The sequence below is a fragment of the Megalobrama amblycephala genome, linkage group LG15 (assembly GCF_018812025.1).
Source record: "Megalobrama amblycephala isolate DHTTF-2021 linkage group LG15, ASM1881202v1, whole genome shotgun sequence".
NCBI lineage: Eukaryota > Metazoa > Chordata > Actinopteri > Cypriniformes > Xenocyprididae > Megalobrama > Megalobrama amblycephala.
In genome coordinates this window covers 14,737,101-14,760,213 of record NC_063058.1, presented here as the reverse complement: position 1 = coordinate 14,760,213, position 23,113 = coordinate 14,737,101, and the positions used below count along the sequence as shown (strand labels likewise).

The following is a 23,113-nucleotide window of genomic DNA, read 5'->3' as shown; positions in this document are numbered from 1 at the left end:
ACTCTCTACCCATGGGCCAAAGCGCTTCGCTTAGGGGCCAAAAACATGGCAGCTATAACATTATGGTATAGGGTTTGCATTTGAGATTTTTCCAAATAATGGCCTTTCATTCGGCTCTTTTCTCTTTGTCAAGGGTCATCATCTTCCCTTTCAGGTTTTGTTTTTGGTTTTTTATGTCCCCCCTCCTCACTCTCCGGCAAAATGCATGAGGAAGATTCATTTCCTCTGCATCCAGAGCCCGAGTGGTAGATGGAGGGTCCTTAAGGCTTGTTTTTAGACTGATATGAGGGCCTAATGCCGAAGAAGCAAAACAAAGAGCACAGGGAAATCACAAATTCTGTAGTAATGAAACTTTCACTGTCGATTTCAAGCTAGGAAATGGCCAGGCCAGTGGAAACTCCAAGTACACTCAAACCGGTGGCATATAGCCTTAATTACGAACCTATTGCATGCTAGCCGTAATTGGAAAAAGCAGTTTTAAAAGGTTGCTTTTTGCGCAGAAGAAGTAAAGATGGTGCTTTTTTTAACATTTCTGAAAATCTATGTTGAATAGAGGCTGTGTTTGACATTTAAAAAGAAGCTTTTACCTTCTCAATATAGTTGGTACTCAGCAACATAATAGAATGTTGCCGTAATTGTAGCTTCCTTCAAACTTTAGGTGGATTATTTTTTTTTTTTTTCACAATTTGTTGTTTTTTCAAGTCACAATTCCTTTTCTTGATGTCCAATTGATCGCATATTCCACAGGCACCATGACTTATTCATTTCTCTCCAGGCAAAATTCAGCAAGATTCAAATGTTGCTCGATCACTGAAAAAAAAAAAGCAAAAAAAAAGTCAATTATTTTGCAGGAAAAAATCTAATAACTCAGATCAAAAAGCCCATCAGGGAGCTAACAATGACCAGCTTGGGGAAAAAAAAAAAATCTAATTATGATAAGTCATGACTGTATTTCTCATTGTTTAAAGTTCTAACACATTATGACCAGATTAAGTATCTGAGATCAACAGGTTGCATTTTCTTGTTTCATATTATCATGCTTCATATCATAAAGCTCTAAAATAAAACTTTATTGTAGAGTTTCATGCCATTTTGAGTCATATTCACAGAAAAAGGCCTTTATGGACCGAGCAGAATTATGTAGATCTGCCTGCTGGCTGCTTGGTCAGTGTGTGTAAATATATTCTCCTAACACTAAACCCTCACAGATAGAAATAAAGCCGTGTGCTCCCTCATTGGCTGACCAGAATACATGGCTGCATTCAATTGGTCGTCCTGATCAGCTGACAGGATGCTGTTGCTTAGAAACATTGTTTCCTACCAAAGCCAACCCTTCTCTGCAGCCTTGCCAGTCCAATCAATGTGTCCACAGACTGGTAGCTTAAATCTCATGCTGGATTTCAAACATGTCTATGTGTTGCTTCTCATAAAATCATCTTATAATTAATTCAAGTGCCTCACTTAAATGACTAAGTGTCTTAAAATGTGATGTTTAAAAGATGATCAATACGCTTCCTGCATGCAATAAACATATGTTTTGTGAGCAAATGAGTGTCGTGGTAATCAGAAATCTAGTTGTTTACATGCGATACAGACTACAGATGCTGTACAACACACATTTCAGCCTCGTCTTTAAGTATCAGGCAAATTCTAATTCTGGTTTCCGTGGAAACCTCTCAGAGCCAAACAATGGATGAAGGGTAAAGGACAAGTGCAGGATGCCGATCTTTCTTTTGTAGATGCGTGTGTGAGCGTGCATGTAAGAAGGCTTGTGTGCGATATGTGTGCGTGTGTGTTATGGGGGAGGGAAACATTCTGGACAGGCATAGTTGGGTCCATAATGAGCGCGTACAGCGTGTCATGGGACTCTACGTGTAAAGAGTGCTCGCATCTCCTTGTACATCAGATCTCGTTGAGAGCCGGAGACTGCAGGGCATGCAAATCAGGAGTGATTTCAACACCCTCTGCTTCATCTCCACCACGTATTTTTCCAGATTTTAAGTTTGTTTACTCCTTGTCATATTTCGCTTTCAGCAAATATGCCCATGCGTACCTTTCTTATGAATTCAGTCTTTTTTTTAAAAAAGACTATGAATGACGGTTTGTAGGCGACAAGACCCACTTGTGATTATTTCTTTATAGAATTTACTCTTAAAATAAAGGTTCTTTATTGGCATTGAAGGTTCAGTGTAGAACCTTGCCACTGCACAAATGGTTTATAGCAGAAAAGCATTCTTTAAATATTAAAAGGTTCTTTACACTATGAAAATAATGGTTCTTTTAAAGGGTAAGTTCACCCAAAAATGCGTAAAACCCGTAAGACTTCCAAACCAGTAAGACTTTTGTTCATCTTCAGAACACAAATGAAGATATTTTTTGATGAAATCTGTGCGATTTCAGTCCCCCCATCGACAGCTGCACAACTGACACTTTGACGCTTCAAAAAGTTCATAAAGAGATTGTAAAACTAATCCATATGAATTGAGCGGTTTAGTCCAAATTTTCTAAAGAGACATGATCGCTTTATACGCTGAACAGATTGAATTTAGGCTTTTATTCACATATAAACGATCAGTAAGCATAGAAGCTCAACCGAACATGCTTGACGCGTGAGAACAAACCTCTTCTGGAAGCTCAAACGTGCTACGTAACACGCGAGAATGAACCTCATTGGTTCTTGCAAACATCAAGCAAACATGCTTGAGCTTCTGTTTACCATAACTGATGTGTGAGTTGATGAATGTTTATATGTGAATAAAAGCCTAAATTCAATTTGTTCAGCGTATAAAGCGATCATGTCTCTTTAGAAAATTTGGAGTAAACAGCTCAATTCATATGGATTAGTTTTACAATCTCTTTATTAAGAAAAGCGTCAAAGTGGTAGCTGCGTAGCTGTCTATGGGGGGACTGAAATCGCAGAGATTTCATTAAAAATATCATCTGTTCATTTGTGTCTTATGGATTTGGAATGACAAGAGGGTGAATAAATGATGACAGAATTTTCATTTTTGGGTGAACTATCCCTTTAAGATCTGTTTACTGCAAGGTTCTTTGGGGAATCCAAAATTATTCTTCTATGGCATCTTAGTGAAAACACGCTTTCGGAACCTTTATTTTTAAGAGGTTGATAAACCCCAACAATGCCGCAACTTCGCATCCTGCAAGACCTTGAATTGGGTCACCTGAGCTTCCATGAAGACCCTGTAACATCTATTGGACCTTTCCACTGCAAAAGGTTCTTTAGAGTGGAAAAAGCTTCTTTAGATTATTCAAATGCTCATTACATTGAGGAAATAATGGTTCTTTTGGAAACTGTTCACTGAAAGGTTCTTTGGGAAACCCAAAATGGTTCTTCAATATTTTAACAAATAAAAGGGTTTTCGCAGCCATGACATTTAGGGTTCCCCAGTGAACCTCCTGGAACCTTTATTTTTATTCCAGGAAGAAACTTTCCATTTCACAAAAGGTTCTTAATAGTGGAAAAAGTTCATTGGGGAACCCTAAAAGATTCTTATATAGTTTTTAAAAGTTGATACATTGATACGCCGCAACAATGCCGTAAAGTAGCAATCACCCAAGACCTTGAATTTGGTCTCCCGGTGCAAAGAAAAGGCGGGAAAGAATCACAGCAGATGATGTTGAAAATGTTTTCGGCGAGTGCCTTGAAATGCCTTTTGTCTCGCATTTCTGTAATTGCGGCCACTCTCCTTAGCACGCATTGATTGCTTTGGGAGCCCTGTTTTCTTGTTTTTTTGCTTGTATGGATCACAAATTTTGAGCTTTTATGGGGCTCCGGGGGCCAAAGTGGAAGAGCAAGTAGGACAATATCTGCAGCTTTTCAGGGAGGACACCACTCAGTTTAGGTCAGCAGAGATGGACCAGAAGTTTGGAAAGAAATGATTTCACCATTTCATCAAAACACGCTCTTTAAAGGCAGGCAAAGAGAGGTCAAGTGCAGAAACCACACTCAAGCAGAATTACCTTCTCACCCCTTAAGAAAGCTAAGGGGGTTCTCAGCAGGGAAGCCTGGGCACCGCACCACGCCTGCGCCGAGAAAGCCGGCCATCAGTGTGCAGCGGCAATTTCTGCCACTTGGGGATCACAGGTGAAAGGAAATTGATGGGCACTTTTCTATTATTAGTGCCAGTGAAGGAAACATTAGTGTCAGAAGAACTTGTCGAGCTGCTTGTGGTTCTCTCTCCACCCATATTCCCCAAAGGACTTTATACTTTTCTTGCCAGACTTGACGCGTGGGTGCCAGAGTTTGCAAAATCCCACCCGAACGTGAATGCTGGGAAAATAATCTTCAGCGCTGAGATCATTAGCTGATTAGCACGACTACCTGGAAAGGCTGCACCTTCTGCCAGGTAATCGGGGTTTCCTCGCAGGGGCTGCCGAACAGATGCTGCTTCTCGCTAAATGCAATGAATTACTTATGGGCCGCTTAGCTAAACAAGGAATCGCTCTGTACAGGTTTGCATAACACCGATACGGACATCTGTCAATGTGACTTTTGAACCGCCTCTGCCTCGGCCTGGCAGGTAACCTGACGCTTATCACTGTGCCGTTGGGCCGCGGGGTAGATTAGGGCCACCGGCAACCATAGATCTCTTTAATGAATAATGTAAACACCCTTAGCCCAAGCTGACCCTTAAAATCAGGAGATTTCCTTCGCAGTTAGTTGTATATAAATTAAGAATTATGTGTATAAATAAAAAGTCTAAAATATATTAACACATTCATTATATCACATTAGCTTTGCCCTAAAGTAACAGTATTGGTGATTACCAAAATGTCTGAATCATTTTTGGTTTGACTGTAAATTTAAGTTTAACTGTGCATGTAAATATAATGGACTGTATATATAAATATATAATCCATTCTATTTATTTATTATTATTGACTCATTTTGGCCATAATTTTGAGCATGTGAAGCAGCTGTGTGATCTGACCCTTTTATAATTTTTAAGAAGGCACTTTCATCCCTGGAACAAATTGGATCTCAAATTGTCCCTGGTTTTCCATGCATGCAGTTTGACAATTACATTGTATACCAAATGACAATTTGTGCATATTGAGATTATTGGTTTTAATTAATTGATTGCAATCTCCATGATAAATACCCTCTTAATTTGGTCCTAATTACCCACATGTCATTTGTGTGGCGTGACAGCAAAAATACAAATTAATAGTGATTATGGAGGACACAAATCTCCAAACACTTGTGCCCTTTCAGACATGCTCTTTGTTAAGTGTTCACATCTCATATTTACTCTTAAGATCGAATGATACCGCTACAGTATTGTTTACAAACCCTCTTAACAACCGTGCACTTCAAATCTGTGATCTGCGTGTGCAAAAAAGAATCAGGGATTCACGCTACACTGTTTTAAAATTGCTTCCTTGCTAAATCAAATAAACAAATGACAGTACCTACACGATGACCTCTGTCGTACAAGCAGCCTTGTGCTAAAATAGGCAGAAGAAACATGGTTGAAATACAAAAACAATCATGCAAATGCCTGATAATGTACAGTAGAATTGCACAGAAATGCACAAAGGCCTCACAAAACAACATGATGAACCAAACATTTCAGTCCCGGAGTACACCAAAATAGTGCTGGGAACACAATGGGGGGACAAATAGCACATTTGTGCCTGAAAATACACCTCTTGTGGCTTTTTCCAACCAAATTATGGAAATGTAAAATGGCTGTCTGCGCTTCCTTGCAGCTGCCGTCTCCTAAGTGGATAAAATTCATGCTAAGGTAAAAACATAATTTCCCAATTTCTTTGTTGAGCATAGACAGCACTTTAATCCCATTTATTATTGTGAAGGAGATTCTGGCATTTAAAATTGGTCCATCTTATGAAGCACACAAAGGTTCTGAGCTGAAACAAGAATGTGTTAAATTTAACGGAAAAGAGGTTCAATTTAGTTGGGGAAATATGACAAACTAAATGTTACTTAAATTTTTAGAGGAGAAGTGTACAGTCCTGCTGCATCTGTTTGAACATGAAGCCACCAAAATAAAAAGCAGGATGTACTTTCTTCATTCTAGATCAGTTGTAAGGTGATGGACACATGAACTACTGATCTAATGTCCTGTGGAATGAATCAAAGCCATTACGACTTACAACCACAAATTCGTGTAGGTTTTGTAAACGAGTGAGACTAGCATATAAATAAAGTCGAAGCAAGAACGGGGCACCTCCTCTCCGGACTCATCAGTGTCTTCTCCAATTGCGTAACATCTTCACTTCCTCGGCACACACTGAGGACTCACATCGATCTCACTTACTGAGGACAAACCGTCATTAGGTGTCCATTTAATGAGCTTAGAGATCAGCATCCTGGGTTTGTCACATCCTAAAAGACAGTACGAATTAAGTGCATGCTTTAAATATATATAAAACAATTTAATTAAAAATGCAACATTTCTTAAAATAAGCAAACAGCTTAAATATCTGAAGTTAAAAGCTCTCATGATAGAGAGTCTGATCAGGTTTACCTGAAAATTATTCAGCACCAGGAAAGATGAGTAAAATACAAACCAGATTTAAACTCAATTATTGATTTAGCCTCGTTTTGAGGGAAAATGTGGTTGGGTTTCATAAAAATAATGAATAAAAAGGTTAAGCAGAGACCTGACGATGCGTTCACGTCACCTCGTATTTACCGGAATCTTGAGATAACAACACGTGACGTTATATTCGGAGCTGTTCACGTCCTTTTTGGTCCTTCCATGGCAGCACTATCAACGCCTAAATCAATCTACAGCGGTCAGGTGGTACAGAGGCCACGTGGTACGAGCTCTACGAGGACGTGAACGCTTTTTACAAGCTAGAATGTCGTAACTACAGGAATTACGAGGCCGCGTGAACGCACCTTTAAATGCGCGAGCTCGTAATAGCAGGATGGATTCTGATTGGCCGTCAATGTTTTTATCGTTCATAAACCGGGAAAAATCGTTCTGAAAGTGATTCGATAACGTTTCCCTGTGTCATTATCGTTATAGTTGCGATATAGACTCTGCTGTTCTTTTATATTTAAAACTATGTTTAGAACTATAGACCTTATTCACAACAGCGCCATCTTTGATTTTTAAAGGGAAAGAAAGCGATGCTGTGAGGCATAGACATCTATATCTCTTTAGTGGGTTGTACTATTAGGCTATTTAAAGGGTTAGTTCACCCAAAAATGAAAATTCTGTAATTTATTATTCACGCTTATGCCGTTCCACACCTGTAAGACCTTCGTTAATCTTTGGAACACAAATTAAGATATTTTTGTTGAAATCCGATGGCTCAGTGAGGCCTGCATAGCCAGCAAAGAAATTTCCTCTCTCAAGATCCATTAATTTACTAAAAACATATTTAAATCAGTTCATGTGAGTACAGTGGTTCAATATTAATATTATAAAGTGACGAGAATATTTTTGGTGTGCCAAACAAACAAAATAACGACTTTTTATTTAGTGATGGCCGATTTCAAAACACTGCTTCAGGAAGCATCGGAGCATTATGAATCAGCGTGTCGAATCAGTGATTCGGAGTGCCAAAGTCACGTGATTTCAGCAGTTTGTCGGTTTGACACGCGATCCGAATCATGATTCGATACGCTGATTCATTATGCTCCGAAGCTTCCTGAAGCAGTGTTTTGAAATCGGCCATCACTAAATAAGTTTTTTTTTGGCGCACCAAAAATATTCTCGTCACTTTATAATATTAAGATTGAACCACTGTACTCACATGAACTGATTTAAATATGTTTTTAGTACATTAATGGATCTTGAGAGAGGAAATGTCATTGCTGGCTATGGAGGCCTCAGTGAGCCATCGGATTTCAACAAAAATATCGTAATTTGTGTTCCAAAGATCAACGAAGGTCTTACGGGTGTAAAACGGCATGAGGGTGAGTAATAAATGACAGAATTTTCATTTTTGGGTGAATTAACCCTTTAATGTGTTTTTGGGTTGTTCTGCTGACGAAACACTGCAAAAATATCTTTCCATGAAATTTCAGTAAAAAACACACACAGAAAAACAACAACAACTCGCTAAGTCTATCCGTCACAGCCTCGCTTTCATTCCTGTCATGGCGCTGCTCTGAATAAGGTCTATTGGCTATATCTTTATCGTTATAGTTATCGTCCGTGGTATGAACGGGTGAGTGATGCATATTACATTTGCTTAATTATACATGGACAACTAGTTTCATAAAACCCCTTGAGAACCCCTTGAGCTGCTTGGTGCTTTTTAATGTTTTGACAATGTGCGGAAAATCTAATCAATCAAGCAAAAAAGGACAGTATATGAAATCATGGTGGGATACTAATCAGAAGCAGATCATTAACTTGGGCTGAATCCAGTCAATAAAATCAAAGTGAAAATTGGAATGATAAAAAATATCTCCGTTCTGTGTTTAATACATGACTCTTTGTATACGAACTGTAATTAGATGCCCAAATAGGACCTAAGGGATTATTTTGTGCATGTCTCTTCTGCTAAAGCCAACAATGTACCTCCCCTGACACTTGTAAAGGGAACAGTGCAAGCCTAAATAAATAAATAAATAAATGCTGCTACCCATTTGCTTCACGCAGGGCTCCGGTGCACCCAGACCAAAGTTAATCAAAGCCCTTCAATAGGACGGAACAGTTCATTGTGCATTGTGCAATTTTAGGACTGTAAAATTTGAGGTCATTGTAGCAGATAAAGGTTTCAAACAATAATCTTAAAACCTGATTTGCATCCATGCAGATATATATTGAAGTACAATTTACATGCAATTCATATATACACTCTTAGAAGAATTTTGTTTCAATAATTTTTTATTTTACTTAAATTTTATCATTTAAACAGCTCGTAAACATACTTTATCACTAGAAAAAAAAATTGAAATAACCCATTTAACAATCATTTAAGTCATTTCTCCTTTTTTGGCATAAAGAGTTCTTTAAAATTGAGTCAAGAACCCTAGTGTTCTATATAGAACCTCACTGAACCTTTTTTTCTAAGAGTGTAAAAAAACGGTCATTTTAAAACCTAAAGGTTCTTGGATGGTTCTTATGTTACATAGCTAAGAAAACCCCATTTTGGAATCTATATACATCCATGGTTTGGATTTGTGCCTTATTTAATGCACATGATTTATATAATCAGATCATTAGAACAGGATCCATGGCCTGGGCGTGTCAGATAAGAGAGACATCCAAAACGAGGATTGATATGATAGTATCAATGTATGAACAGAAAGAAAATAGCCTATATATAGCCTACTGTGTTTTATACAAAGCAAATATCCTTATATTGTGGTTGTGACTAGACAAATGTACAGGTGCCAAGGAAAAGCACGATGCCAACTGACACGCTGTGTGCATCTAAATCATTCCGTGCGTGGGTGGGCGCTTTACATTACAAACATTAATTGCATGTTTTTAACCTTCACATTCTTCCTGGCTGCTGATGTTGTGTCATCTATTTATGGTGGTGAGCTAATCAAGCAAACAAACAAATAAACAAACAAGTAGCCTAATTAAATAAAGAATCAATCAATTCTGGATAATAGTTGAATTTTTTTGTGCTTTTTTTATTTTAAGTTTTAACATTTATTTTAATTTAGTTAATGCAATAATAGACATTATTTAAATATTTTTAATGTCATTCAGTTAGCAGACATTTACCTTATGTGGGGAAAATAAATAAATAAAAAGTTATTAAGAGATAAATGGAGTATTAGAAAGATAAATAGCACATAACCACACTTTTGTGCTTTCTTCGTGTTTAATGAAGGTGAGTTGTAAAGGTTAAAACTAAAAACTAAAAGAAACTAAAAATTACTTGGTGTTTTTCAATTTATTTTAATACGTTTTGGAGTCATCCCTGCTAAGATAGATAGATAGATAGATTTGATTGCTTGATAGATAGATAGATAGATAGATAGATAGATAGATAGATAGATAGATAGATAGATAGATTTGATTGCTTGATAGATAGATAGATAGATAGATAGATAGATAGATAGATAGATAGATAGATAGATAGATAGATAGATAGATAGATAGATAGATAGATAGATAGGTTGGTTGGTTGGTTGGTTGGTTGGTTGATTGATTGATTGATTGATTGATTGATTGATTGATTGATTGATTGATTGACAGATAGATAGATAGATAGATAGATAGATAGATAGATAGATAGATAGATAGATAGATAGATAGATAGATAGATAGATAGATAGATAGATAGATAGATAGATAGATAGATAGATAGATAGATAGATTGATTGATTGATTGATTGATTGATTGATTGATAGATAATGTTTTCATTATAATCTTTTTGTTAACAAACATTGCTGGTCAGGCTGGTTTTTAGAATGGTTTTGGGCACTTTTAGCTGGTCACAAAAAAATGTATAATAAAAAGCCAGGCAGGGTAATCTTAAACTAAAACAAGCAAACCCTCTTCGGTTTATTGACTCAAATAAAACCGCGAATGACTTTTATTATGAAAGTTGGCTTACAGCTTTTTCAGCCATGCGGTGACGTCATTCAGATCCGCTAAATTGACAGGCCACCTGCAGGGATGCAGCAAGGCTTTAAAGGGACAGGCATCAGATGCATGGGATGCTTTTGTTACAGCACATGGCGAGATGAAGACGGGCTGTCATCTCCTGCGAAGCGTCCTCCGAAGAGCATCAGCAAAGACACGTAAGATACCCTTCATTTCATATCTTTCTGTTACAGAAAAAAATATGTTTTCGAGGGATTTAGAGAAGACGATGTCAAACGAAAACAAAGTGATGAGGATAGAGTTCATTTAAGATTTAAAAACATATTTCTTGTTTAAACATACAACGCCCTTAAGCGATTCGAACGATGCATTCTGATTATTTCTTTTACATCCAGAAAATATTGTCTTTCTTATCAAACTGTTAGGAAAATAATGATTCGAATTTGTTACAAAATGTGTCTAGAATATAAACTACAAGAGATTGTGGTGTCGGAGCCGAATGCATTTGGTGTCAATCACATTTTTAATACTCAAATAAAATGAGTTTTGTAGGGAAAGTTGCATCAAGTGTTGATGATCCTGATCAACAGGTGACAAGAGCATCAGCATGTCTTCTTGAAGTCACTTAGATGTAATTTGCGGTGGGATTTGCATGTCGAATGTCTGTGTAAAACATGATGAACGCCTATTGTGAAACCAGCCTATGAATGCAGCCCTTTATAAATGACTCAACAGTGTTTTTCAGTTGAAAAGGCTGATTTTTCCTCCATTGAAAAGCCTCAGGGTCAGAATCGGCGATATTATTCATTATTGTTAATTCTGTTCTAGCTCCTATTCAATCAAAATAATCGCTCTCCCCCCAAGTCAATATGCTTTTGCAAAACTTCTATTGATTATAGGAGAAGAGCTCCTTCAAGATCCCTAATTCCCCAGCTGGTGTGTTGAGCGAATGACTACAATTAGATTTGAAGAGCTGTTTATTATAGTTATCCTTGGCAAATCCAATATCAGAGCAGTCCTCAACATCCTCATTTTTCTGCCGGTGCTAATCATATAGAGGTGGTCCTGGTGGCCTTCCCTCAACGTTTAGCTCCAATGTATTCCGATGGCAATTTAATGCAATGAAGTGACATGCTCTCCTGGCTGAACTCCAGCCCTCGGGGGGAATATGTGAATTCACACATCTCCAGGTGGGCTTGTGTGTGGAGTCGTTCATATCTTGTTCAGTACGCAAAGGGGAAAAAAGGCTTGCTTAAAGGGATAGTTCAGGCAGAACATTAAAATTCGAGCATTTACTCAGCCTCGTGTCATTCCAAGCTGACTTTCTTTATTCCGTGGAACACAAAAGCAGATATTAGGGACTGACAGCATTCGTATTCATTCCATCTTGCTCCATACACTGACTAAGGTTGCCTAACATCTCCTTTTGTGCTTCATGGGGAAAAAAAGAAAATAGCTTCGGAATGACGTGAACAAGTTTTATCTTTTACAACACAAAACCCTTCTAAAACATCTGCATCAATTAGGTTAGGGGTAATAGTTTGTATATGCATTTTAGGGCATATACAAATTGTTCACCCAGATTATATTGTTGTCCTGGGTGTGGAACACAGGCTGAATGTAAAAAAGATGGGGGTTGGGAAAAGGGGGAAGCATCAAGGAGGTGGATGAGCTCTTGTAAACATTGAAAACAACGTGCTCAAATGCCCACTCACAAAAAAAAAAAAAATATGCAAGGAAAAGGGCACATATAATTAGCTTCCGCCGGATATGCACTAGGCGTCTGCGCTTCGATCAATTTCAGCACCACAGTGGTGGACAGCTCCCAGTGTCGCCGCACAGAACGAGGGAGTCGATGGCAATCATTTCCAACAGCACGGGATCAGCCCCCAGGACAATTTAGCAAATGAATGATTTGTTTGGAAGTAGATGCACTAATGTTAAAGCCTCCCTGAGCAAATCGCAGGTTTGACCCCCAAGTATTCCTCCTGATGCTTTTGGTTCATGAATGTATATTGTTGTTGGTGGATATAGATAAATTTTGATGAAAAAGAATTTCATCCCGCTAAAATTGAAAACCAAAGTGAAATCAAAGTGGTTCCAAAGTTTAATGCACCTTTTGGGCCACTTTTTTACATTTACTGATGAAATCGATGTTGAAATGACTATTTAAATGGGCGGAAACAAAGATGTTGTTGTGCACACAATGAAAAGGAAAAAAAAAAAGGACAAAATAAAGCTTTTTTTCTAAACTAACATAAGATAGACTGAGGTGTAGGCTGGTTAATCTAGTCAGAATGAATTATTTCTTGCGTGGGGCTTAGTGACGAACCTCTGAAGCACTGAACAGATGTTCTGAACCACCTGTTAGATGCTGACATGTTCAAAGTGCATATTGTGAGATCCTTAAAAATAATTCTACTGTTGTCTCAGTGTTCGTTCATCTCTTGGAGATGTTCTATGCAATATTGTTAACCACCTTTCGTTACAAATATAATAAATAAACGGTGTTATCAGTCAGGAAATTAAATTAAGTATGCTGTATGTAATTATGGCAGGTCACCCTTGTGGTCCTGTCTGATTTACAGATATACATTATGTGTGGGAGAGAATGAGGAGTTGTAAACCTGTCCATTTTACCAATTAGAAATGATCTATAGGGGAAAATGTTTTATATATATATATATAATATATATATATATATATATATAATGCATTTTCCCCCATAGATCATTTCTAATTGGTAAAATGGACAGGTTTACAACTCCTCGTGTATGTGTATATATATATAATGATTCGAATCATTATATATATATATATATATATATATATATATATATATATATATATATATATATATATATATATATATATATATATATACACACATATACCACCACCCTTAAGGTGACAGTTGTAAATTGTATGTGCGAACCTTTTTTTTTTTTTTTTTTTTTTTTTTTTAGGGCAAGAAAAAAACAAATTTGAGGTAAGACACACTGGTATCATCCGAATCAGCAGGTTTAGCATCCACATGCATGTTAAAAACTCAAAATATCATGGCTGAGCAGACAAGGAGTGTTGTAACACTTTCCAGTGTACTTCAACTGGATTCACAGAATGATAAACATGACATGGACACACACGATATAGGTTAGCCTATATTTTATGGGTTTTTATATGAATTCTATTAGCCTTTTTGAATTAAAATGTAATGAATTATATTGAACAAGTATATTTGACTACCTTAATTCATACACGTTCATGTTTTCTAGAGAAAGGTTGTAACAAAAGACATTAATTTACACCTTTTAGGGATAAGCTGTATATTTCTATACTACATTAATTAGAAACACATAAAAGTAATGTAATATTATATCAAAGTTTCAGCCACAGACACTGAGGTACAGACGTTTAAACACATTTTTACACTCCCCGCTTTCATGTAGACAAAGTAAAAATCTTTAGTACTCCAATGGTCATGCCAATAAAGCTTGATTAAACCTACTAAATAAGTCTCCCAGCCTGTAAACTGACAAACAATCGCAAAAAACGCTTAAATTGAAGATGGCAAACAGCGAAATTATCGATGATTCTCCTCGCTGTTTTATACACAGAACTCATCGATCACGTGCGGATGCTGTGGATGCGCGCGAGCAGGCGGAGGTGACAGGTTGTCTGTGAGCGTCGTGATGACACATTTACATGGAAAAACACTTCCAGAAATGGCAGCCCAAATGGTTCGGTGAGTGTCGCGGTCTGTACTTCGCAAGCAAGAAAAAAAAAATCGTTTACAGCAGGTGTTCAAACAAGAGGATATGCGCAATTAATGCAATTAGATGCAGCTTGGTTACCAAAATACGGGAGTAGGTCTGAGTAAAATACAATGTGTTGACTTTTCACATGTAGATAAAATCACCAGAGCCACTAAACAAAACGTTAAACGTGGCTGTCTTTTGTCTTTATCGTTTTCAACAGATGTTTTCAGTCATTTAAAGTGACAGCACGGTGATTAAACTAAACATTTTGTGTTGTTGAGGCATTACATGTCTCAAACCTGATAAATATCCTCATATGTGTTAGCTAAAAAATAAATTCAAGTACTTTAGAAATGTAGTTTCAACGGTCTAAATTGATATGAAGCACAAAGAGTGCTGTTGCTACAGCATAGATGGATGCTAGCATTTTGTGGAAGATTTACTTTTAAATTTAAACATTTAATTCCTCTCCCATCACCATTTTAATTTCATTTTAAGCATGACTATATGGCAAACATTTAATTATAAAATGGAGACATGCACAAATCAAGCTAACAACTCTAAAAACAGTTTCGTTTTTTTGCACGAGAATGTGTGAATGTTGTATGTCAAATTAAAACCGAAACCCGAATCATATCAATCCTTTTACTTGATATAAGGTTATATTTCTTACCCCAAAGCTGTTATGTTTTTATTAGGAAGATGTGGTCATGTACGATAGTGATTTCAGCCCATTTCTAATCTGACAGTGTTACAACTCCCCTCGTGTTACAGCACTCCCCGGTCCAATATCAAATAACAGCTGTGTAAATATATATAAATCTTAAGAGAGCCACTGCTTACTTAGTTCCCCAGCAGTAACAGGTTCCTCCTAGATAGTGTTTGACTTCACAGTGCTGCACATTTGAACCGTTGCTCTGAATTGGATTTGAGCTTCAAGAGGATTTGGCTCCTCTTGTTGGTGTTGATATTTCAGAGCGATATTAGACTGCAGGGTAGCCCTGTGTAATATTGTGGAATCTACTGAAGCATCATCAAGACCTCAAGGGCCTTTTAACGCAGCCGTTTTCACGTTGGCCCCTAACCTTGAAGATGGCAATCCGTTTTTCCACACGCGCATTTTCCAGAGTAGGTTGGACATCAAAACGTGAGAGAATCTGCGTACAAGCGATGGCCATTTGTGGCTGCGTTTGAAGTGTGAATCAGCCACTGCCAGTGACAGTCTAGCAGTGGGGGACGCGAGGGTGGATGTGGAGCTGTGGAGCAGCTGTCCGCTGAGGGACCGGAGGCGATGGGAGGGGTCGGTACGAGGAGCGCAAGGCCTTAAACTACACCCACTGGTACAATGGTAGCGATTAACAGCTTTTCTGTCCACTTTTTCAATATATTAAATTAGTTGCTAACCTTTTTTTACAATTATTTTTTAATTACTTACTAGTGATCCAGAAAAACCTTCAATGAAGGATTCTGGTTTCAAAACGAATACTTATTCATGGTCCAATGTGTCATTCGCCTCCACGGAGAGCCAAGCACACGGATCCCAAGGGTATGTAGGCTAAGAAGCTCTCTGCTTTCCTCTCGGTGAGAGAGTGTCTGTTCGGCCATGCAATTGAATTACAAAGCAGGAAGTGAGCAGGACTAAGATTGTGCACAACAGGGTTCGGCCGCAGTGGAGGAGACTGTGCATGTATGCTGTGCAAATCAGAGCAGGTCTCGGGAGAGATATTGCGATATGTCTTTTCCGCTCTAGTTTTAATTACAGATAAACATCGACCACAGAGACTTGAAATGAATGTAGAATGGGAGTCGATATGTGCATTTATCCATTATGTAACCATGAGATTTCTTTTTCAGGTCTTCACAAAACAACTGTGGGGAGAAGCACTGAAGTCCATTGGTGCTGTGTGAGTATGTATTTGATAATGTTTTTTTTTTTTTTTTTTTTTACATTATATATAAATATATTTAAAATAAGGAGGCAAAGTCCTCACATTTTTTATATACTGTATATGTAAATTTATGTCTGTTATTCTTAATTTTCCTGGTTAAATAAACATTACATAAAAAAAGAGTGACCAAATACAATTATATTTTGTATTTTGTGCAATAACTATGTAAGGTTCTTTTTATTAAAGCCAAGTATAAATTTCATCACGCATTTTTACATTTATTCCAAAATAACAACTAAAGGCAGTAACAATTTAAACAATATCTATTATTTGTGAACTAATGTTAAGCTTCTATTTTTAATAGTCAACTTATTTTCAGCAGTCATCAAGCTTGTACGCACTGGTCACGGACATGAAAATGTACCTTTAATTTCACCAAGCTGATTGCTCACTAAAAACCCCACAGTCATCATGTTTTCAGGCCATTTCAACTTTGAATTTGACGTGACATAAAGAGTTGTTTACTTACTTTTTAATTAGTCTTCGCATTAACGGCATCATAGTTTTCATTCAGGCCGATGAGAACAAGCACGAAAACAACCGACGGGATTTATCGCACGAACCAATCATAACCGATCATATCCAAAGTGTGATGGAGACATTGCCTCCTCCCACGTGACTTTCCCCCATTCATTCTCAATTACCCCCCACTAAACCCACCGCACGCATTAGGGTGTCTGTTTTAAGTCAATGGGGACAGAGGAGGCAAGCCTCCTGCTGTAACTTCACCTGCAGTTGTCACTGTTGGACACTCTTACTTTATAAAAACAAGTGACTTTTTAACGTCACATTTTGTGATATTTGGGTTGTATTATTTTTTTGTAATATTGATTATTTTCTCATCCAGTTTTTTTTGAGGAGACACTGCCTCCTCAGAGGAAATGCCCCTGATATATATATATATATATATATATATATATATATATATCGGCCCATACCAATAATGAAATAATCTGATTTTTATGTATATATTTCAACCGATATTAAATATCAATTTATACAAACTGCACAATTCCCCTATTTTTACATTTCGATTACCTTTGCTGTCATCAGTGTTTTAAACCAATAATTTAATACTGTACCTTATAATGTTGTGATGCCTAAATTCACTTGTAGATGATTTTAATGATTTTAGTTTTAGAATTTGTAGTTTTTAGTATTTTATATACTACTATAGTATATAACATATATATATATATATATATATATATATATATATATATATATATATATATATATATTATAGAAAATTTGAGAGATATATATATTTCTCAAATTTTCTCTCTCTCTCGTTCAATATATATATATATATATATATATATATATATATATATATTTATTTATTTATTTATTTTTTTTTCTAGAAAAACTACAGATAAGCTGGAAATTGTTTGTAAATACTATTAATTATCCCCTGGTTTCACAGACAAGGCTTAAGCTAGTCCTAGATTAAAATGCATGCTTGATCTGTTTTATCTAAAAGCAACTTGTACTGACAGATCTTAAAATATGTTAGTGCCATTGTTTTGTCTCAAGATGCACACCAGTAATGTTTTTTTTCTAGTGTACATTTATAAAATATACTTAAATATCCTAATTAAACTAAAACCTAATCCTGGCTTAGGCTAAGCCCTGTCTGTGAAACCGGACCATTATGTTATAGTCAATATTAACATGTATGTATTTTATATTATAATATATATATAATTTAAGTGTTAATATTGACCATCCATCAGTTATTGACCATAACGTATAGTAATTAAAAACAACTACCAGTTTATTGGTATGGGCTAGATTTTTATCCTTACCCTTTTCATTTGTACTCCAATATAAATCCTGACCTATGCTGCCTACCTAAGCCCTACCTATTGAAACAATGCATTGAACCTTTTCGTCCTGGTTGCCCTGGTTACGGCCACTTATCAAGGAGAGGTCTTAAAGATCAAACAGGTGTGGTATCCAGCTGCCGCGATCCTCCCGTTGCTATGGACCTTTGTTCGGCGCCAAGCACAGGTGCCGCGGAGTGTACACAAAAACATGATGGAGGGACAAAAAGCATTTCGCCTCACCGCTGAGGTGCCATAAACTGCCCAGCGACCTATCTGTGCTTCAGAAAGAGGAATGGGGGTGGGGGGGCAGGAGGATGAAGGGTGGAAAGGAAAGGAAGGGGGGTTGGAGAGGGAAAGTCAGAGTGAAATTCGACATCAGAGGTGGGCACAGCGAGGGGTCCTGACGCAGATATATCTACTGATCGCTAGCACCGTCCAGGCGTCTAACCCTAGGAAACTCCCCTCTAGCACTTCCCCCACACAGTCACGTGACTCATATTGTCATGTTGCCGTTTTTAACAACCGTCACTCAATTTGCAGCAGCTGTCTTCACCATCCTTGCAGTCTCTTTAGATTTTAGCACTAGAATCCGCTATTTCACCAAATCCAAGTGTTTTGATAGCGGCAGGTGGCACGTCCAGGAAACGGTGTTGTATTTCGCTTAAATCTCCTTGAATGCAGCCGAAATGTGTTAAATTAAATTTCTACCTATTGATTAACAAGATACGTGCCTGTTTCGAATTGCACAGCCATTCAGGCATATTGAATTGACGACGGTGACTATAAGAGACAATCAGATTCGATTTGAGCACAATGGCCATGAGGTCATCAGACTTCATTGCGACATTCTGCAGTTTAGAAAATGGCAGAATTGATTTTTGATGCTATAAAAGCAGGCTTGGATGGTTTGCCATGGATGCACAATCGAGGTAATCTGATTGCAGCCGAGGAAATCTTAACTGAATCAGAGGTTTTCCAACATGAAGCACTTTCTGTATGCAGGTGTTTCCTTAAAAAGATCAGACCGTTTCCATACAGGAAGTTTTTGGTGAAATTTGCCTTGGATGAGAAAGCAAATCTGCATGTATTCCCATCTAAAAATGGAGAATTATCACAGACAAATCTAAAAGAGTAGATATATACGCACTCTCATACGACTGTCAGTTGCCTCCACCGAATATTTTTCAACATCCCTCTGACAGGCAGATTGGGGGTGTGGAGCAAATTCACCACCTCCACATCTCTCCAATTTCAGCACTGTAAAATAAAAGGAAAAAATGGTAAAAGGTCGTTTTGACTGGGCTCCTGGGAGAGAGCATGTTCAGGTAATTAAGTGTAGCTTCACTCAGCCCCCTTGTCAAGGCAATTACCGTAAATCATATGCTCTTACCCGCGTTAATTACCGAGAAATCGGTCTGTACACCACTGACTGACAACCACACTCTGGCCTGAACATATTTACAACAATAACAATTATCTGATGTACCGTTACATCTGTAACAGCTGTGGTCAAAACAGATATTGCTTGTGAAATGTAACCAAAGCTATTTAAATTGGGGAAAAGAGGGGAAAGTTCTGCGATATTAATTTAACCTATTAATCGTTTATGATAGTTTCAAATTCAGATAAATAACTTATTTACTGAGGTTAGTGTCTAAAATTAAATGGTAATAGTATATATTACATTTATTATGATTTATTGAGCTAGATTACAGGCAATTAAATGAATTGCAGCTACATGGGAAAACTTTGATTTATATAAATATTATAAACACCGGAGTCCAAAAGAGTCCAAATCTGGCACTTCATTTAAACATGAAGTGCCAGATTTAAACAGATTTTCTTGCTTCTGAAGTGCTGATGTGCAAGTTTTAAGTTGATAATATACTTTGTAACGAACAAAATTGATTAAACTTTAAAAAATTCAAAATGGCATTTAAACTACTGTACAAAAAATTGATTTACTCCACAAATTTTCAATTTTATTTAGTGATGATTAATATTAAAGTGTTAGTTCACCCAAAAATGAAAATTATGTCATTTATTACTCACCCTCATGTCGTTCCACACCCGCAAGACTTTCGTTTATCTTCAGAACACAAATTAAGATATTTTTGATGAAATCCCTTGGCTCAGTGAGGCCTCTATTGCCAGCAATGTCACTGAATCTCTCAAGATCCAGAATACATATTTAAAACAGTTCATGTGACTACAGTGGTTCAACCTTAGTGTTATGAAGCGACGAGAATATTTTTGTGTGCCAAAAAAACTAAATAACTTTTCAGCAGTATCTAGTGATGGGCGATTTCAAAACACTGCTTTGAAGCTTTACGAATATTTTGTTTTGAATCAGTGGTTCGGACTCCGTAAACGAAGCCTCATTTACTGAAATCACGTGACTTTGGCGCTCTGAACCACTGATTCGAAACAAAAGATTCGTAAATCTTTGAAGCTTCATGAAGCAGTGTTTTGAAATCGCCCATCACTAGATATTGTTGAATAAAGTCGTTATTTTGTTGTTTTTACGCACAAAAAGTATTCTTGTCGCTTCATAACATTAAGGTTGAACCACTTTAGTCACATGAACTGTTTTAAATATGTCTTTAGTAGCTTTCTGGATCTTGAGAGGTTCAGTGACATTGCTGGCAATAGAGGCCTCACAGAGCCATTGGATTTCATCAAAAATATCTTAATTTGTGTTCCGAAGATGAAAGAAGGTCTTACAGGTGTGGAACGGCATGAGGGTGAGTAATTAATGACATAATTTTCATTTTTGGGTGAGCTAACACTTTAAGTCTGATTCCAGACTGTATATTTCTATTGTAGATTTGTAACTACAGGAATGGTGCTGAGGAACTGCAGGCACAGTTTGCAGCTCTCTCAACCCCACAAAGCTGCACTCACAGCAAATCAGTAAGAGATGGATTCAAGCATCTCTGCAGTGGTTCTTCCTCAAAGATAGAGCGAGACGGAGAGAGAGCGAGTAGGAAGTGGGAAGTCACCTCCGTCACTGTAAGTCACCCACCTAATCAGCTCAGCTCAGTGCCTGGGGAGAGAGAGTCAGAGAGAGGAAAAGAGTGAGAGAGGTAACAATTTTAAGGGGTGACTGAACAGCCACGTTAGGTGTTCCTGCTATGTTCCCTCAATCAAATTAGGAGAGGTGGCCGGCCGGGTTGGGGGCCGATGTTACTGTGGTGTTATTGCATTAAAGAAATATATCGAGTAGATTTTTTTTGATGCATAGTGTTAGCGAGCTAACAAGCGAGTTATATATGTGCTCACACAGTGAGTAATACATTTTTTGAAGTTGTTTTTTGTATTATGGTTGTCTTTTTTTTTTTTTTTTTTTTTTTCAGGATTTGATTCAGAATTAATATTTATATATATATATATATATATATATATATATATATATATATATATATATATATATATATATATATATATATATATATAAAATTTCTACTATGTCCTTAATTGCTTGCAAACCCTACTTTCCCAACTTTCCCCTCCCTTTTTTCACTGAAGTACAAAAACAGATTGCTTATTAAAAATTTAGTCTTGTCTGTTTTCTGTTCTTTCATGTAAACCTTCCGTATTTGCTTTAAAAGCTTTTTGTTTTCTTTTAAAAGCTTTTTGAGTTTTTGTTTTCTTCAAATCGAAAACCAATTCGTACCTGAACTCTCTGAGGATTTATTAATCGCTTCAGATGGGAAAAGGTGTTTTCGTAGTTACTGGTTGAATAATTGCATTTTTTCTGCAATTAGTCATTATCACGCTCCACATCTGCTGTGGAACATTTTCATTTAAACATCTGAATGTGAGTCGAACACGTCTCTGACAAGATTTCGAAGCTAACTGACATCATTATCTGCCGTCTAAGCTCCATAATCGGCCGCCCTAATGCATTTTTTAATTGTTTTCTTTCCCCAATACATGTTCCACACATGAGTTGAGAAGCAAAAAAAGTACCATCTATTAAACGAACATCTCGTCATCTGCCTGACCAGCTATTTCAGGTCTCTCCATTAGCGAGACGCGATGAATCCATCTGACGTCCAAACTGTCACATCCCCGAGCCTATAAAGATCCCTATAACATGCTCAACAATCCAAAAAATGGAGACAATTGATTTTCGCCTGCCAAGAATGATCGTAATAAAGTTTTACAAGCATGACGAATCCCCGAGGTTATGATCTATGCACATTCTCAAAGGAAAGAGATTTCTCTCTCTCCATCGAATCATCTTTAGACAAATGGTGGCGACAGTATAATTGGACATTAGTCTTAATTCGCATGTTACAGGAGCTGAATTGAATGCTCGCTCCTCTTGGCTGGACACCGAGCTCTTTCTCTCCACGTGGCGCGTTTGGTTTTTCTAATTGTGCCCAGTGAAAGGCGGCCATCCTAAACTGAAGAGCATAATTTAACTGGCCTTAATAAAGGATTACTATTCAACGTAGAGCCCATTATTTTCCAGCTAGACTCCCGACAGGAGATAAATAGGAACCGTACTCTCACCTTTTTTCTTTCTCTCACTTGCTCCCACTTCTCTGGAATCTTAAGTAAATGTATAAGTGCGTGCGGAAACGGGTTCGGCTACTTAAAGAAAATGAGAGGGGACCGAAAGAAAAAAGGACGGCTCGACTTTATTCATACAAAGTGAGGAGCCTATTATGGCTAATATGTTTTTTTAATGGGAAAAACCATAGTTGATCCGAGCTAATTTCCCTTGTGCGGCTTGGGCTCTGAAAGTAATCCATCACCTCAGTATGAGGCGGTGGCGGCAAGTAGCCACGTCTCTAATGAAGCTCTCCTTCAGAGGGCTAAAGAATCGCGCTGTCAGTCTCCGCTCAATGCCGTCTCCGACACAATGGCCTCCCGATTGTTGCTTTCTCTTTGTATGTGCTAACCCAAGCAGGGCCTTATACAAAATGAATGGGCCGATGTAACTTTAGCTTTGACGGTCCCCTGCCATCCCAAAACACCTGTCAGTCATGCTTTTGTTGTCCACACAAGTGAGTTTGACAGAGCACGCCGCCGTCCGCTGTACATATTTCTG

General features: G+C 37.5%; 1 protein-coding gene across 2 annotated transcripts in view; it reads right to left on the bottom strand.

Annotated features, from left to right (window-relative positions):
• Positions 1–23,113, bottom strand: part of det1 (DET1 partner of COP1 E3 ubiquitin ligase) — a 37,307-nt gene that overhangs the window by 12,622 nt on the left and 1,572 nt on the right. The window contains exons 2-6 of one of the 2 annotated variants that reach the window (XM_048158445.1): positions 20,956–21,097; positions 19,199–19,308; positions 6,213–6,370; positions 5,434–5,469; positions 588–810 (exon numbers count right to left, since the gene is read on the bottom strand). Coding sequence is in view for 1 of the 2 variants with exons in the window: in XM_048158443.1 (XP_048014400.1) it covers positions 6,213–6,229 (17 nt within the window). In the remaining variant the exon portion in view is untranslated. The remainder of the gene's footprint in view (positions 1–587; positions 811–5,433; positions 5,470–6,212; positions 6,371–19,198; positions 19,309–20,955; positions 21,098–23,113) is intronic. The other variant, XM_048158443.1, reaches the window with a different exon arrangement.